General features: G+C 38.3%; 2 protein-coding genes across 3 annotated transcripts in view; both read left to right on the top strand.

Annotated features, from left to right (window-relative positions):
• Positions 1 to 3,336, top strand: part of arrdc1b (arrestin domain containing 1b) — a 39,075-nt gene extending 35,739 nt beyond the window's left edge. Inside the window, exons 7-8 of the mRNA XM_053339410.1 lie at positions 1,157 to 1,619; positions 2,613 to 3,336. Of these exons, the coding sequence (XP_053195385.1) occupies positions 1,157 to 1,619; positions 2,613 to 2,680 (531 nt within the window). The 3' untranslated portion in view covers positions 2,681 to 3,336. The remainder of the gene's footprint in view (positions 1 to 1,156; positions 1,620 to 2,612) is intronic.
• Positions 3,337 to 6,502: 3,166 nt separating this feature from the next.
• On the top strand, positions 6,503 to 15,535 carry slc31a2 (solute carrier family 31 member 2). Of its 2 annotated transcripts, XR_008323462.1 has the most exons (5): positions 6,503 to 6,896; positions 11,149 to 11,215; positions 12,097 to 12,325; positions 12,754 to 13,318; positions 13,359 to 15,535. XR_008323462.1 is itself a non-coding variant. In XM_053339415.1 (4 exons), exons 1-4 carry the CDS (start codon positions 6,888 to 6,890, stop codon positions 12,917 to 12,919), a joined length of 471 nt encoding a protein of 156 aa, XP_053195390.1. In that variant the 5' UTR covers positions 6,503 to 6,887; the 3' UTR covers positions 12,920 to 13,319. The 2 variants fall into 2 exon arrangements, 1 of the variants encoding a protein (XP_053195390.1); XM_053339415.1 differs by lacking the exon at positions 13,359 to 15,535 and having other exon boundaries at positions 12,754 to 13,319.
• The last annotated feature ends 126 nt before the right edge of the window (positions 15,536 to 15,661 follow it).

Here is a 15,661-nt window from a genome sequence, read left to right as displayed (position 1 = left end):
GCACAGGTGTACCTAATGCAGAGGCCAGTGAGTGTATGTCAATACTTGTTGTTCCTGTGTGGCAGCTAAATAAGCTTTATGTACCTTTTTAGCTACTAGAACAGAACCAGATTTTTTAGCAAATGAAACCAGTGAATTATTAATGACACTCACTTATTATAAACTCTTGTAAGTTGATATTATTGAAATATAGTGATTATATACTTAGCTATTTCTTGTGGATCAATTGTTTTGCAGCCTTGCTTTTTTTCCTTTTTGACAGCTTTCCAATCACATTTATAAAAGTAAATGTTGAAGAACCTAAGGATGTTCAGCATTTGTGTAAATGCAAACACTTATTGTCATCTTTTAATTTTAGGTTTTTTTGGCACCATTAAACTACAAAAAAACAAAAGTTAATAAATCATACCAAACTGTGGAGCCCTGAGGTCATTCTGGTTAAGATGCATAATGTACAAAACTATCAAATAAAGGCAAAACAAGTGCCATAAAAGTCATAACCACTCTATAAAACTATTAAATTCAATGCAGGCACAATCAGCAGCAGATGGCAATGAATATGAATGTTTATAGCAGGTAATTCACCTTAGTCACATTTCTATCTAGAATCTCTCTGGGTAGAGCACATTATATTTTTCTTTCCTCCTACTTATGCAAATTGAATTTTATGGACTATACTTGGTGCTTAATGCATGCTCTCACTATGTTTTACGTTCCATGCCCTGTCTGTGACTCTCATCCTCAAGCCCCTATTAGTACTATTGAAGAACTTTGAACTTTAGGCTTTTTTGTGCAAATGTTCCTTAAATAGGAGTTAATGGTGAATTTGTTGGGGATTATTTTCAGCTGTGAAATCCATATTTAGGACTCTATTGAATGTCCATTGCGTCAGGGCGGTGTACATGTATATACAATCTTTTTAAACAAGTTACCACCCAAAGTTTATTTCCCCATGAATCCAAAAATAGTACTTCCACTTCCTGTCCACAGAGTTTACAGGAGTTGAGTTTCTCATAGCTAAAATAGCAAAAGTAAAAATAAAGAAATGATTATGCAAAAAAAAAAAGATGGTAATGGCCCCTAATTATATTAAAGCATAAATTTAAAATCTGATCGAGGCCTGTGTCGTCTTCATAAGTCAGTGTTTGTGTTACAGGTGTCACTAAAATCTCCAGACACAGTCGTCACTCTGCCCATCTACATCGGGAACATCGCTGTGAACTTGTCTCCATCGAGGCCCATGCCCACCAGTCCGGTCCACTGCGGCGCGAGCGTGGCACCCGGCGCGGCAGGGGTGACACCCAGCGCCCCGCCAGCGGAGGAGGAGGTGGAGGAGGGGTTGTGTGCAGGTGGTGTTGCCAGCGAGGAGATTCCCACCAAGAGTCACTCACAGCAGGATCCCTCTGGTCAGCCGGTCACCATGTCCCCTAGCGCCTTCAGTCACGCCCCCGGTGCGGCGCTGCCACCCGGCCACAGACGAACCGACGCGTCAGCTCCCCTCTTCTGTGTGTCCACGGGGGCCACCATACCTTTCTTCACAGAGGGAAATGTCACTCCTATCCCCACTTCCTGTTCTCTCATTCTCCCTCCAGAGTACAGCAGCTGGGACTACCCTCACGGTTAGATCTTCATACCATCCTGCACAACAACACACAGATAAACACATACACAGATGCATGCTGGGACATTGACTACACAATGTCAGTTTAAGTAAATATTCATGATTCTCTCATCCTTATCGAAGTAGATGATTTGAATACCCTTTTTGGATCTTTCACCGAGTCAAATTGAGCAATAAGTTTTCTCTAAAACCAGATAAACCTGATGTTCAGTCAGCAGTGGACTCTTTTAATAGTGTATTTCATTCCTATAGATAAACCTTAATAAGACAAACACTGAAGTAATCTTACAATCTCCTTGCTCAAATCACAGAGCTGTAGATGCAAAGTTATGTCACTTTTAACACAGACAGTATGTGTGGCCACGCATTCATGAAAACTCTGTAATATAACTTTCTAATCATGGAAAAGTCCTGATAAGGCTAAAATTGGCCAGAATGTCCTGGAAAACAACCAGGTATCTGTAAATAGTTTCAGGTTGCACTTTGACTTGTTACAAGCACAACATTGTTTTTATATCTAATGTCCCCAGAATGGTTCACAGCTGAAATTACAGTTCTGTTTACATATTATGTAAAACTGAGATCCTGGGGCTCCAGTTATGTTTTGTAATGTTTTAAACATCTTAATATGTTGAGAGCTGTGAAATTCCTCTGAGGCTAGTTAGGCAAGACAACTACTTCTAAAATTCAAATGAATGCAAATGAACAGTGCTTGGGGTCCTTACCAAAAGTTTACATGTGTACAAAAGACAGAAAGGGCGTACCCCAGAAAATGACAATAAGATTTATAACACAGTACAAATGCAGGCCTGCATGCATTTTCCTTTTTATAAATCAAAGTCAACCTAGAGTATAGGAGTAGCTTTTCCTTGCTAGAATATAGACAGAAACATGCGTCACATTTTCATATAGACTGATGAAAGAATGACAAAATGTGCTGACCTACAGATATTGTATTACTAACTCTTTTTTTTGCCTTTGTGTGTTACAGAGCCTCCACCCACTTATGAGGAAAGCTGCAGTAGCGCCAACTCCAGTTTCAACAGCAGCAGACAGTAGAGAAAGTGATGAACCATCATGGTTTAATCCCACCCACAACTGTCTGCACTTGCCTCCGGACAAATCAGGATGGAGAGACGCTGGGTGAAAGAGTGTGGAAGAAAACTCCAACCCCAACACACTGTTATTTGTCCTCTATAAGTAGAAAAAGGGATCCTATCTTATATCGAATATAAGAATTTTATTTTCACCTCATATCCCACCAGGCAGTGTCAGACAGAGCTGGTGAACATCACTGTGCCTAAAAGAAGCATTTTGGATTATCACATTTAGAATATTCAGTGATTTGTTGGACCCCATTGGAGCAGGGTAAAATCCTCCTTTTTCCATGAATTGTTGCATCTATGATGCTTTGAAAATCTTTTAGGTCTAAGGAGGGTCACGTTTGAAAAGACCAAACCTTGGCCTTTTTTGTAGCGCTGTTCCAAATGTGCACTTGTCATCGTGGTCCTGTCTGTTTGTGTCTCAGTTTGTCCTCGTCATCGGCGTGGATGAGTTGTCTTCATGCTGGATTTCAAGAGGTGAACTTACAGCCACAGGTCCCAGTCTGTCTGTAAAATTACTTAAAACCCCTTTAGGACCCCTGCAGGATTCTACTCTGACTTTAGCATCTCTAAAATTATTCTGATGGTTTAAGTCTTTGTTTGAAGAAATATGAGGCACTGCTTCTACAGTGTACTGGAAACCTCCAAACACAAAGGAGTGCAACTAACGATTATTTTCTTCATCGATTCATCTATCGAATATTTTCTTGATTAATAGATTAGTTGTAACCCTAACCCTAACCCCCAAGATGCGACCTAAAATGTCGCTGGAAACAGAAAACTTTGTCAGTTTCTGTTAAAAAATTACTCAAAACTATTTTTAATAGTTGCTGATAAATTTGTTTGTTGATCAACTAATTTAATCATTTTCATTTGTACTTAAAAGATAAAGATTGTGTCTAAAGGAAACCTCTCAGTTGTAGGGTTAGGGTTAGGTAGTGGTAACTAGTTTGTAACTTGAAACACAAGCAGCAACAAACACAAAATACAAATGGAGTCACACGAAAATCAGCATAACTTTAAACTTTTCTGTTTATTTCTATGTAAACCAATTGGAATATTACATAGGCCTATATATATATATATACAGACAATTTTATGACAAAGTATTTTTGTCATAATTTATGTTGAGAATTGAACACATGACACAAAAACATAAACATGCATATATATAGAATCTGTGTACCGCCACGCTGTGTTGACTCATAACAAACTGAGAGGTTTTGCTTTAACACCAGTTTTGTATTCAGGGGATAGATTGTCTGCAGAATCAGATGAGACTCATTTTTGCTGCAGCTGGACCTGTAGACTTCAGTACTGACACGGTCTGTCTCTGCCCTCTTGTGGTCAGTACTGGTATAAACTGTAGCTCAACCTCCACCTAGGGCTGGATATTATCACCAATGCAAACTGCTAAACCTGAGTCCTTCATTCTGTGATGCACCAACAAAGGTCTGCTGTGTAAACGTACATCTTATTTTCTTGTGACTCTTTGTTGAGCAGAAAGGACAAATTGATATTCTTTGTGTGTGTATGGCATCACATCTTGTCAGTCTCTGTCTGGATGAGATTGTTTGTTGTTGTTTTTCTCCTCTTTGTTGCCTTAACTTTCTTTTATTGTTACATTAGAGAGATGAGAATCTTTAGAAATTTCAGTCGGTGCGCATGATGAACACACATGCACAACACAGCACTTTTGACAATTTGAGTGCGTCGGTTTCTATGAGTGTGAGCATCTACTGTACATATCGTGTGTATGAATGTGTGTCTGTAAAATATAGCTGTCTGTTCTTTCTGCTTACTTGGACCAGATAAATTCACCTTTTAATCTGTTTTCAGTCAAAAAAAAAAAAAAACAAGGGCTGGGTGATAAAACATTTAACTCAATGACACTTATGTTATATGAGCAAGCTGCAATTTAAAACTAAATTAGATCCTAAAGTTTTTAAACACCAATTTGGTTATTTTACATATGATTTTGCATATATGTGTCATATTATGATAAAAGAAAAAAAAGTCCATTTCTATATGATAATGATTTTTACCATATCACTCAGCCCTCCTGTGCTGTAAAAGCATCAGCACATACTCATTTGCAACTGAGGATCTGCAGTACTGAATGTTTGTGTCGCTATTGATGTTATTGTCTTATTTTACCAAGTCTAGTTAACTTTTAATCCTGTGAATTTAGGGGAGGGGGGGAATTACAGCGCTGGTTTTGGCTTCTGGCAGACAATCTTGCAATATGCTTTCCAGAATTTGTTGTTTTATGAGACACATCAGCTGATATTTCCATACACAAACTGAATTTACTGTTAGGACCCTGACAGTGACCCTATCTACAATATCCTGTCTCTACTTTAATGTGAATGCATGCCTTAAACAATCTGGATTCCCGCCGCCCCCTTACAGGAGCCTGCGATGGACCTTTCTTTTTCGTCATGGAGGATGTGCTCATGAACCTCTCTCTGTTTTGTGTCCTGTGGACTGTGCCAAGTGCACTTGATGTATACAAATGTAGCTTTTAAAAACAGCAAGGACATGGAACTCTGGACCTGTTTTAAAATTTTTATTGTTTTAGAAAATATGTGCAATTCCTGTCACCACCAAGAAGGCTGCAGCAGCAGTAGCAGCAGCTTGGTTCCCTGAAGTCATTTCACGCTGCCTTTATTGTTCCCGATTCTGTTAAACTCTTCTTCACCAAAAGGTACTATAGCTTTATGAAGCCCCACTTGTTTTGTGCTCTTTTTTCGTTGTTTCTCCCTCACATATTGATGAGTGGCGTCTGGTTTTGTATTTTTCTACTTGTAAACTGTTTACAGGTGCAGTATGCAGTATGCAGATACTAATAGTAGCACCTCAATCAGTAAATGTAATATTTCAACCTACAGCGCAGAATCAAAGTTGTACTATATAGTATAACAATAAAATGATCAGACATGTGTTTTGGTGTTTTTGTGCAGTCAGATTTGTATTTCTGAAATGGGAATATGCCGAAACAAAGAGTATCATGGCAACCATTTATATTTAGTCTCATGAAATTAATTAATTAATTAAGTGGTCTATAATTTCTGGAAAATATGTTTTCAACTGGAAGAATCCTCAAATCAAAAGAGGGTGAATATATTGAGAGATTATACTTAGCATTAAAGAGAGAGGACCTTTTTCACAGAAGACGTGATGGTGTGTAAGAGGAGGAGAAAGTATATGTGTAAATAATTACATTAATGAGCTCTATATCCCATTTAGCTTTTTCAGTTTCAGGGTCTGTTGTGCATGTTGGTTCAGTGTCACACTCTCATGACTTACTGGGTCACTTCACTAAAATGGAGCCATTAATGTTATTAATTGCCTCTGTGCTTTTCCTACTGTGACCACTCAAATGTTCTGCTGTGAAATAGGCCTATAATTAATATGTTTGCCGTTTAAATCATTTGTAGGACATACAGTAAGGTGAGGTAACATCCTCAGAGAATAGAATTTGTATTACATAGATTACAATATAACAATAAACAGTATTATATATTGAAATCTAAAAAAAACCCAACACAACTTCAATATTGATTTACTTGGTTCGGATCATTTCAAGATTATCATTTAATTAATCATTTATTGTTGTTTTGTAGCTTGACTAAAAATGTCTTATAGTAAAAGTTACAATGATAGAGGCCGGAATTTCACGAGTGCTTCCCTCGGCTCTCTCCGTCTGTCACATGACCCGAGACCAAGTAAACAAAGCGGTGTCTTGTGCGCATGCGTGGCAGCGAATATCTGAAAAGGCTACATTCATCAGCTAAAGTTAGCCAACTATTGCTTTTAATGCTAATGTTTATCAGTTAGACTTAGCTACACGCACTCTACTCTGTGTGGACGGTGACATTTGGTTTTCCAGACGATTGGAATAATATTTAAATCACTATTTCGACTTTATTCGCAGCTGCTGAAAAACTGCACTAACCGTCAGCCATCTGTGGCGGCGTCATTCCGCTATAGTGAGAGTCGCTGGGTCAGCTGCGACTAATAATGTGGTACAGTGGAGAGAAATGACTCGCACTTCACTGCACCGTAACAGCAACTGCAAGTTAGCCCGGCTGTGAGCCGCCCATGATGGAGAAACGGAGTCAGTAACCCGTGAAACTATCGTGTTTGCCTCCAAGTTCAAGATGATGTCCGTAAGTAGTGTGTTTGCACTGCATCATAATGTGTGTGTTGAATAAGTTGCTCTGTATTTGGTATATCTCAGCCTGTTAGAGTGTGGCGTTGAGTAAAATCAGTGTGCGTGGAAAAACAAGCGAGGAGACCATTAATGACTGTTTTGACCATAATAGACTAATATTCATATCATACACAAACACACACTGCACCTATGTTGGATTGGTTAACACTAACTAACCCAGTGGGTGTGTTAGTATGCAAAAGTTTGGGCACACCTTGACAAATATCATTCAGGTGATTTTTTTAATTGGAAAAAAATGTAACACAGTCTCTTTAAGATGTAACACAATCTCTTTAGGATATGGGAAAAAACACTATTTACAAACATGAATGCATAGTTACCCTTTTATCTCAAAACTGAACACAAATTAAACAACTATCAAATGCTTTTTGTAGCCAGTTAAAAGTCTTTCAGTTCATGTATTTGGGATTTTCTCCCATTCTTCCTTTTGAAAAGGTTTCTAGCTCTGCAGTATTCTTGAACTATCATTCATGCACAGCTGTTTTATGATTAACCCTCAGATTTTCAGTTATGTTTAAGTCAGGGGATTGTGAGGGCCACTCCAAACCTTCAGCTTGTCTCTTGAGGTCGTCTATGGTGGATTTGGAGTTATGTTTAAGATCATCATCCGGTTGTAGAAGACATTTTCTTTTCAGCTTCAGCTTATTTTTTCTTTCATAGACAGCAGGATGTTTGCTTCCACAATTTATGGGTATTTAGTGGAAGCCATTCTTCCCTCCATGTGTGCAGTGTTTCCTGTGCCACTGGCAAGATGTTCTTTTCATGAAATGTTTCCCATTTTTTCTGCAACACACCACGGCTGATTGTCGCCAAACAGTTCTATCTTAACTTCTTCAGTGCAAAGTACACGTCTCCAAATTGCATCAGGCTTCTGTAGGTCGCATTCATTGCATTCTTCTGACATTAGATGTTATGATGAAGTAGCAGGTAAGGTTGTCATTTACTGACACTTCCCGTGGATCTAGTTTGTGCAAGCGTGCAAGAGTTTTCTTGGTCTTGCAGATGTCATCTTGACCTCCAAAGCCCACTTAAATCTCTTAGTCACACTGTAGAAACGGCAAGCTGACAACACTTTGCTACCTTCTTGTTGTCTTCCCCTGTGTTGTGTGGATCAATAACTTTCTTTTTTAGGCGTACACAGCTGCTTAGAGGAACCCAGTGCTCACACATGATTTACATAGTCAGATTATTGGTGAAGCTTTGAAACTGGGACCAGCTGGCATATTCTAATGACAATTGTTGACAAGCCTCAGGCCTAACAAGCTGATTAAGGTTTGAGACCTTGTAAAAAGAATCTGAGACTAAATTCTTGGTTTGGTGCCCAAACACTTCCATACACAACTGTACCTGTCACAGTTAGAAAAGCGTAACTATAAAACCACAAGGCTTTGTGCCTGGTTTAACTAGGCCTGAGCGATGTTTTGTAATCACATTTTACTCTCATAACAGAAATGAACTCACTATTTGCACTGGCCCTTTAATTGGGACAACATAATTTTGTAAACACAATACCATGTTAGGATCATGATTGCATTAGAAGTCCATATACTTTATATAGAGGGATATCCCTGTGTTACATGTAATCAGTTTATACCACACATACTTCACATGATTTTTTTCTGGCCTTTTTCAAGGTGAATATTAGCTTTTTATATTTTTTAACATGTTACTTCTTCTTTTCAGGCAGCCATAAATGACTGTTTAGTATACAGAAGCAAACCTGCATTGAATTGAGAAACCAAAAACAAACAATGTTTCATCAATATTTTATAGCTTCTGCAAAATCCTTTTCACTTTTGTTACTAACAGGAACGGCAGCCAAAGACATGTAAAACATGCTTGCAGAATGCTTGGTGACGTAACCTGAACCTGACATGTATAAACACAGATACAAGCTACAGAGTGTACTGAGGGTGTTTGCAGTAGAAGCACTGCACTCGTGGTTTGCAGGCTCAGCATTCGCCTAGCAAACATGTATCTAGTTTTCTCCAGCAGCTTTAAAGATAAGCTCACAATCATCACCCTGCATGGCCTTGAATGACATTGTTGACTCAAATTGTCTGTATTTGACTTTCTCTGTGATGTTTTCAAGCTGTCTCAAACGCTCCCGTCCTCTTGATCACCTTCACAGCACTTTGGCACTGTTCTCTCATTTCACTTTGACTTTGTACCATTTTTTTTTTCCAATGTAAAAGTTGTTCATGCGTGTCTTTCAGGTAGAGAAGCATTTGACATCTAAAGAATTGGATTTTAATGAAGTGGGTAAAACTGAAAGTGGCATTGAGTTATTATCTTTCACTTTCCAGCAGAAACTGATTATCTTCTTTTCCAGCTCACACATGTTTTAATTAAAAGGTTAACTTGACAAAATAGGATCTATGTTTGTAGGGCATTTTACTTGCCAAGATAATTGCTGAGATGTGGGAACATGGTGACATCCTTTTAAAATGAAACCCAACAGGGCGTGAACCACACACAGTCAGATGAGACAGGTTGTAACTGAACCCAGCTCTTAGATAAACATATTTGTAAGAGAAAACAAAGGTGAAGTGTAGAATTATTACCCAGTGTTCATGTTTCTTGCCCCATTGGACTGTTGTAATGATGTCAGTGTGTTCACACATCAGCATTTAACTCCGTAAGCAAGTTACTGAATCACTATGACTGGTAGAAAAGAAGCTAAGAAGGTAAAAGCTAAGTTGGGGCAACTGTGTTTAATTAGGCAGGTGGAAAATGAAGAGTGACAGGAAATATGAGATGTGATAGTCAAAGAACCTGTTGTGTGTTCTACACCTCAGTAGAGCCGCGACGATTCGTCAGTCAACAGAAATTAATTGCCAATTATTTTGATGACTCATTTATTGTTTTGAGCCTTTTTTTCTTTCTTTTTTCTTTTTTGAGAAAAAAATGCCCAAATCTTCTTGTTCCAGTTCCTTAAATATGAATATTTTCTAGTTTCTATGACAGTAAACAGAATATCTTTCAGAATAAGACATTTGAAGTTGTATCTTTGGCTTTGGGAAACAATCCACATTTTGACATTTTACAGACCAAACGACTAATTGATTAATAACGAAAACAATTGACAGATGAATTTATGATTTAATAATAATAAAATCATTGTTATTTCCAGCCCTATACATCAGACTCATACAGTACAAACACACCTCAAGCTTTTAGTTTCCTATGATGGAGGACTACATGTTACACACACATCTGCACAGTGGCATCACATGAACTAGAGCTGCAGCATAGTTTCTTTACTAGAAAATATCAGTAGACAATTGAGAGAAATGCCTTTCACATACTTCCAAATCCTAAATTGATGCCCTCACATTGCTTGTTTTATCCAGACAGAACACCAAAATATACATGTATTATCATATAAAACAGAGAGAATCAGTAAATCCTCATATTTGAGAACCTGGAACTAGAGGTAGGTATGTTTGGCCTGATAAAGGACAGACGGTTGTTTATGTATAATTATTCTGCGATCTGCACTCGTGCAAGGGCGAGCGGTGAATTAGCAGGGAAGTGGACTGAGAGGCAGCCTGGCAGGAGCTGGGACACACATACACATAAACAGTGCATTCCTCTGTCAGTCACACATCGACACCAGCAGCACAGAACACAGTGTGCTTTTGTGGGGACAATGCCGCAGTAGTGGTTAAGATCAGCTGAACAGATATTTAGTTTGGAATGGAGAATTTTCAATTTGAAGGAATCCAAAAATTATCCATGGAACAAAGGAGCTATTGAGAATGAACAATCCTGCACGCAAATAGTAATGATTCCTAAAATAAAAGTGAGAAACAGAAGAAGTGAAACACCTCTTCTTCCAGGATTGTTTTGTTTTCTTCAGTTAGATAAAATCCCCCACAAGTTCCACAGAATATTATGTCTATCCTTTCTTTTACCCATTCTGCTCATGTTACTTGTTCTTATGTTTGGAGGACTGATCAAAGAGCAGTGCAGTAAGTCCTCAGTCTTGGATGACTGATCTTAAAGGGGAGGGAGGATGATGTCAGCGCTGTTGTAACACCTGGTCCTGCATTAATTATGTTTCCCCCAATTGGAAAGGCACCTTTTGTTCTTTTTTTTTCTTCCCAAGACTAAATTACAGTCTGCTTGGAAGACAGCACAGAGAGCACTAAGAGGTTTTAAGTTGTCTCCTGTTTGTCTTTCAGATGACCTTTGAGGTGTCGAGTAGCGTTACGCTACTGTTTGACTTCTGGGATGTGCACGGGCCTGCAGGTAAACAACAGCACCTTCACTTCACTTCATACACTTTGATATCTTTCCTGGTGGTAAGAACCAGTTCATCTGGTTAGTACATACTGCACACATTTCTATCTATATGGCTCAGGGAATATGTATATAACATTGCATCACACTAAGCAAAAGTTAAAGGGGCATTCTTTATTAAAGGAGCACTCAACTGAAAGCCAATACTTGGTGCTTCAGATACTCACCTGGAAGATGGCTCTGAAAGATTTAAAGCTTGCTCCTCTTTTTGCCAGATTAGATTCAAAACAGTGACAGTGGTTTAAAACAGTGGGCATGATGTACAGGAGGTAGAGCGGTCGTCCACCAATTGAAAGATTGGTGTTTCGATTCCGGGCTCCTCCAGTTCACATGTCCATGTTTTGTACATGTATTTGTTTGAGCCTTACATACTGTTAAGGGACAAATTTGACCCATTTTTACATTGGGTGCTGTAAAAATACCCCATACTTTTCCTAATGTGACCCCAGATATACAAAATTGGAGATGGATCATGTGCATCATGTTGAAAAAAATTGTGCAACTGATACACATTTTGTATATGCAAATGTCCAAATTTGACCTGTGTTGATTCTATAATTCACCATTCTTCATATTCTACAATATATTCTCCAGGACCATATATAGTGATTGTAAATGTCTTTTTCCCATAAATAACTAGAATACATTCTGTTTGCTCTCTGACAGCCAAAGTCAAACATTAATAACCAGAATTTATGAATATGAGTTGGTGCAGAGGCTACTTATATGAATATACTGAATATGAACAGTCTGTAAATGTTCAACACTTTAAATAATCCACTTTTTTTATTGTGTGGTATCTTGTGCATTAATTGTGTCTGTGTCTGCAGGTATGGTGCTGTCAGTGTTCGTGGTGTTGCTGCTGACAGTCTTCTACGAGTTGCTCAAAGTGTGGAGGGTGTGGTTGAGCTGTCACTCCAAGCTGGCTGAGCCGCAGTCACCGTACGCCATCACTCAGTCCCACCTCACCGAAAGCAGCTCCGTGCTAGAGAGCAGCCCCTCCGAATCCTCGCTGACCCCCATAGATTCACCAAGTCCAGCTCCCAGCACCAGGAATAGGTCAGTGGTCCTCGATTAGAAAGCAGATCCAAATTGAAAATCCACCCATAATCCTTTTTAAAGAGTTGAGCTTTTTGGAATCCTATTAAGCAGTTTGGTGGTCAATCAATCAAACATGTAGAGTTTGTGATTTCTGTCTACTTTCTGGGCTTTCTATTGGCTGTTTATTGTTTTCTTTTTGATTCTGTTATGTATTTCTGACACACTTAATGTATATAAGACTGAACATTGACCCCACTTTCTGTTGTCACCTATTCTGACAATAATTGATGACCCAAAAACAGTATGGTACACAGGCAAAATGTAACATCTCTAACACATTGACAGACAGCACGTGCAGCATTTAGATTAGTATAAATTACTTGAGGTGGTGATGTTCTCATCTGGATGCTAGTTAACTATTACATTTCTCTGTTTTTCATCCTCAGCTGGTTGCTGCACGGTATCCAGACAGTGCTCCACATGCTGCAGGTGTCTCTGGGCTACATGCTGATGCTGTGCGTCATGTCCTACAACACGTGGATCTTCCTCGGGGTCATCGTGGGCTCCGTCCTCGGCTATTTCATCTCTTTCCCTCTGCTGGGTCAGATGTGACGGCATGGACAGAGATCAAAGGCGGCTGGTTTTTGGTCTCTTGATATAGAAGGATCGCGTACCCTGGAATCTAAATGGAAAACCACTTGAGGGACGATAGCTACAGTTAATATTTGGGAATTACTGTTGGAGCATGAAAGGGTGAACTCCCTCTATTCTACGCTAATGCACAAAACTCATCAGGATGTGGAAGCTGACGTTTTCATGCAAAAAAATCATCACCTGTTTCAGTCTTCAATCTCTGATTTCTCAGTTTGGGACTCAGGTTTTTTAGATTTCACATACATAATTTCTGGAAATACAAAGATATCAGGCCTTGACCAAAGGGACGCGTATGATTTCATTATTACCACTAGCTGGTTCTTCTGTGTTAAACCCAAACAAGTGAGTAATGTGTGTGTGTGTGTGTGTGTGTGTGTGTGGAAGAAAATGTCTTGAGCCTACAAGGGAGCAGAGGAATGCCTGCCTGTAACTCTTGACTTTTCTATTATTTATCCCAAAACTGTAGATTTAAAGAGGTGAAACGTCCATACCAGTAGAGCTAAGCGATGGATTAAGTAGTTGTCTGTAGTTTGGGGAATATTCTTATTCTGATTTCATGTTTTTGTGGTCAACACTAACAGACATTTATAGCTACTAACAGCTCACTGTATTTTTAGGAGGTATGACACTACAGGTGATTCAAAGATAGAAAAGGGTATCTCTGACAATGTTGCTGAAACTCATTCAATTTTCTGTGTAGCTGCAGTGTTATGAAGTGAAACTTAAAAGCAGAACAGCACTTTAGAGATTTACAGTCAGAGGTCATAAGATGGTTTGAGGAACTGACTCAATCATATGATTTGTGCTTGTAAACCCTGCTGATGTGTCATCTAACTGACCAGAGTCATTCTCACACGCCCATCAGAGGAAGGTGAACGTCGGTCATGTGGTTCTGTGGCAATCATTTACAAACCACAAATGTACAAGGAAGAAGAAATGTTTCAGTGCCTTGAAACTGAGTTTTCAAATGTGTTTTGTGAGGATTTAAAACTCTATTTTTGAACTGATTCTGACTATAAAAAAAACAAAAATATTCAAATATGTGTAATTTTCTCAGTGATGGTTTTCTGTCAAATGAAAATCTTGAAAGACTTTGATGACAATAATAAAGAATAATTGATGAAATATTTTTATTCATCCATATATTTTTAAAATATATTTCAGGACAATAAAACTACTAAAAATACAAGTCAAAGAGAGCTGCTGACAACCAGAGAGGTTTTATAATAAATAAACAGGAGAAGGTGACAGTGGTCCTCGATTAGAAGCAATGGTTCTTAGGTATAGCTCTAAAGGAAACAGACATAACAGATTAAACAAATGTGCCTTTCATACAGAGGCAATAGGTGATTTCACAACAGGAGACTGACTCATAAAAATGAAAGGAGATTCTCAGCAAGTTCCAACAGAAGTTAAAATAAGTCACCCATTAAAAACATGGAGTAGCACTTTAATTTACAAGTAATGAAGTTTCATATAATTTCCTAGAAAGAAACTGAGTCGTAACTGCAAAGTCACAGGAAGGTTCCTAGGGAAGACATTTGGCACAATAATTGGGAGACATAAAAAATGTAATCTAACAAATGTATTTGTTTACCTAAAATTGTCATTCTTTTTCTCTCCATATTGTAAATGGAAGACAGTTACCTCTATGTTCTTTGCATATACAACACCTATTGTATATCATGTCAACTGGTTGGCTTTGGTCCAGACTGCAATATCTCAACAGCTTAGATTGGTTGCAGTGAAATTCGTGAGTAGTGACTTTGTTCATCCTTTGTTATCACTTTGGCAATCCCCTAACTTTTCATTTAACAACACCGTCTGGTCTACATTTTAACTTGTCGAATACTCTCAGAGTTAATGACGTTACTTAGCCTTAGCTGTACTTTGTGTTTAGCATTCATTAGCATATGTTAGCATGCAAACACACTAAACTTAGATGGTTAACATGGTAATCATTATACCTGCTTAGCATCAGTGTGTAAGCAATGTAATTGTAAGCATAATGCATGCTGACGTCATTCGGTGTAATGCTGAAGTGAAGGTCTAAGGATCTAGGATGCTGTCTGTTGTACAGATTATAAAGCTTTTAGGTACATTTGTGATTTCTGGTTTTGGGATATATAAATAAAACTGACTTGACCTAACAGTGTGGTGGTAAACTTATATTATAACTTGTATACTAATTCAATTTAATTGCTACCGTAAATACAGTAGAGAGCCTTTCAGTTAGTGGATGGCATTTCTGCTGAACATGCTAAATGCTACATTTGTCAACAGCCAAGCGTACAATATGAAGCATTCCTTTAAAGGAAAACACCTGCTTATATGTTTATTAATGCAACTGAACTACTGAAACTCAAATATCTGTATCAGATCATTGCTTTTTTTCATTCTTTTTTTCCCCTTTCACTTGCCTTATACTTAGCAACAACTTACATACACATACTTCTCTCCAGGAAACTTCCTAGGAAACTATACAGACACATAAAATAAAGCGTCACCAAAATTGTGGATTTTCCCAACAGAGTGTAGACTGATGTATTTCAGGAATTAAAGTAACATTAACAGTTTATATTTCCTGGATACATGAGACATTTCTGACCCCTTAATGAGTAAGGACAAATGTCTTCACAAGGATGAGTATTAGAACATATGTTTAGATTTCTTAGTGATTTAGGTGAATTTACAGTTACA

Source organism: Scomber japonicus, chromosome 19 (genome assembly GCF_027409825.1).
Source record: "Scomber japonicus isolate fScoJap1 chromosome 19, fScoJap1.pri, whole genome shotgun sequence".
NCBI lineage: Eukaryota > Metazoa > Chordata > Actinopteri > Scombriformes > Scombridae > Scomber > Scomber japonicus.
The sequence above is the reverse complement of the archived record's forward strand: the minus strand, read 5'-3'. Positions and strand labels throughout refer to the sequence as shown.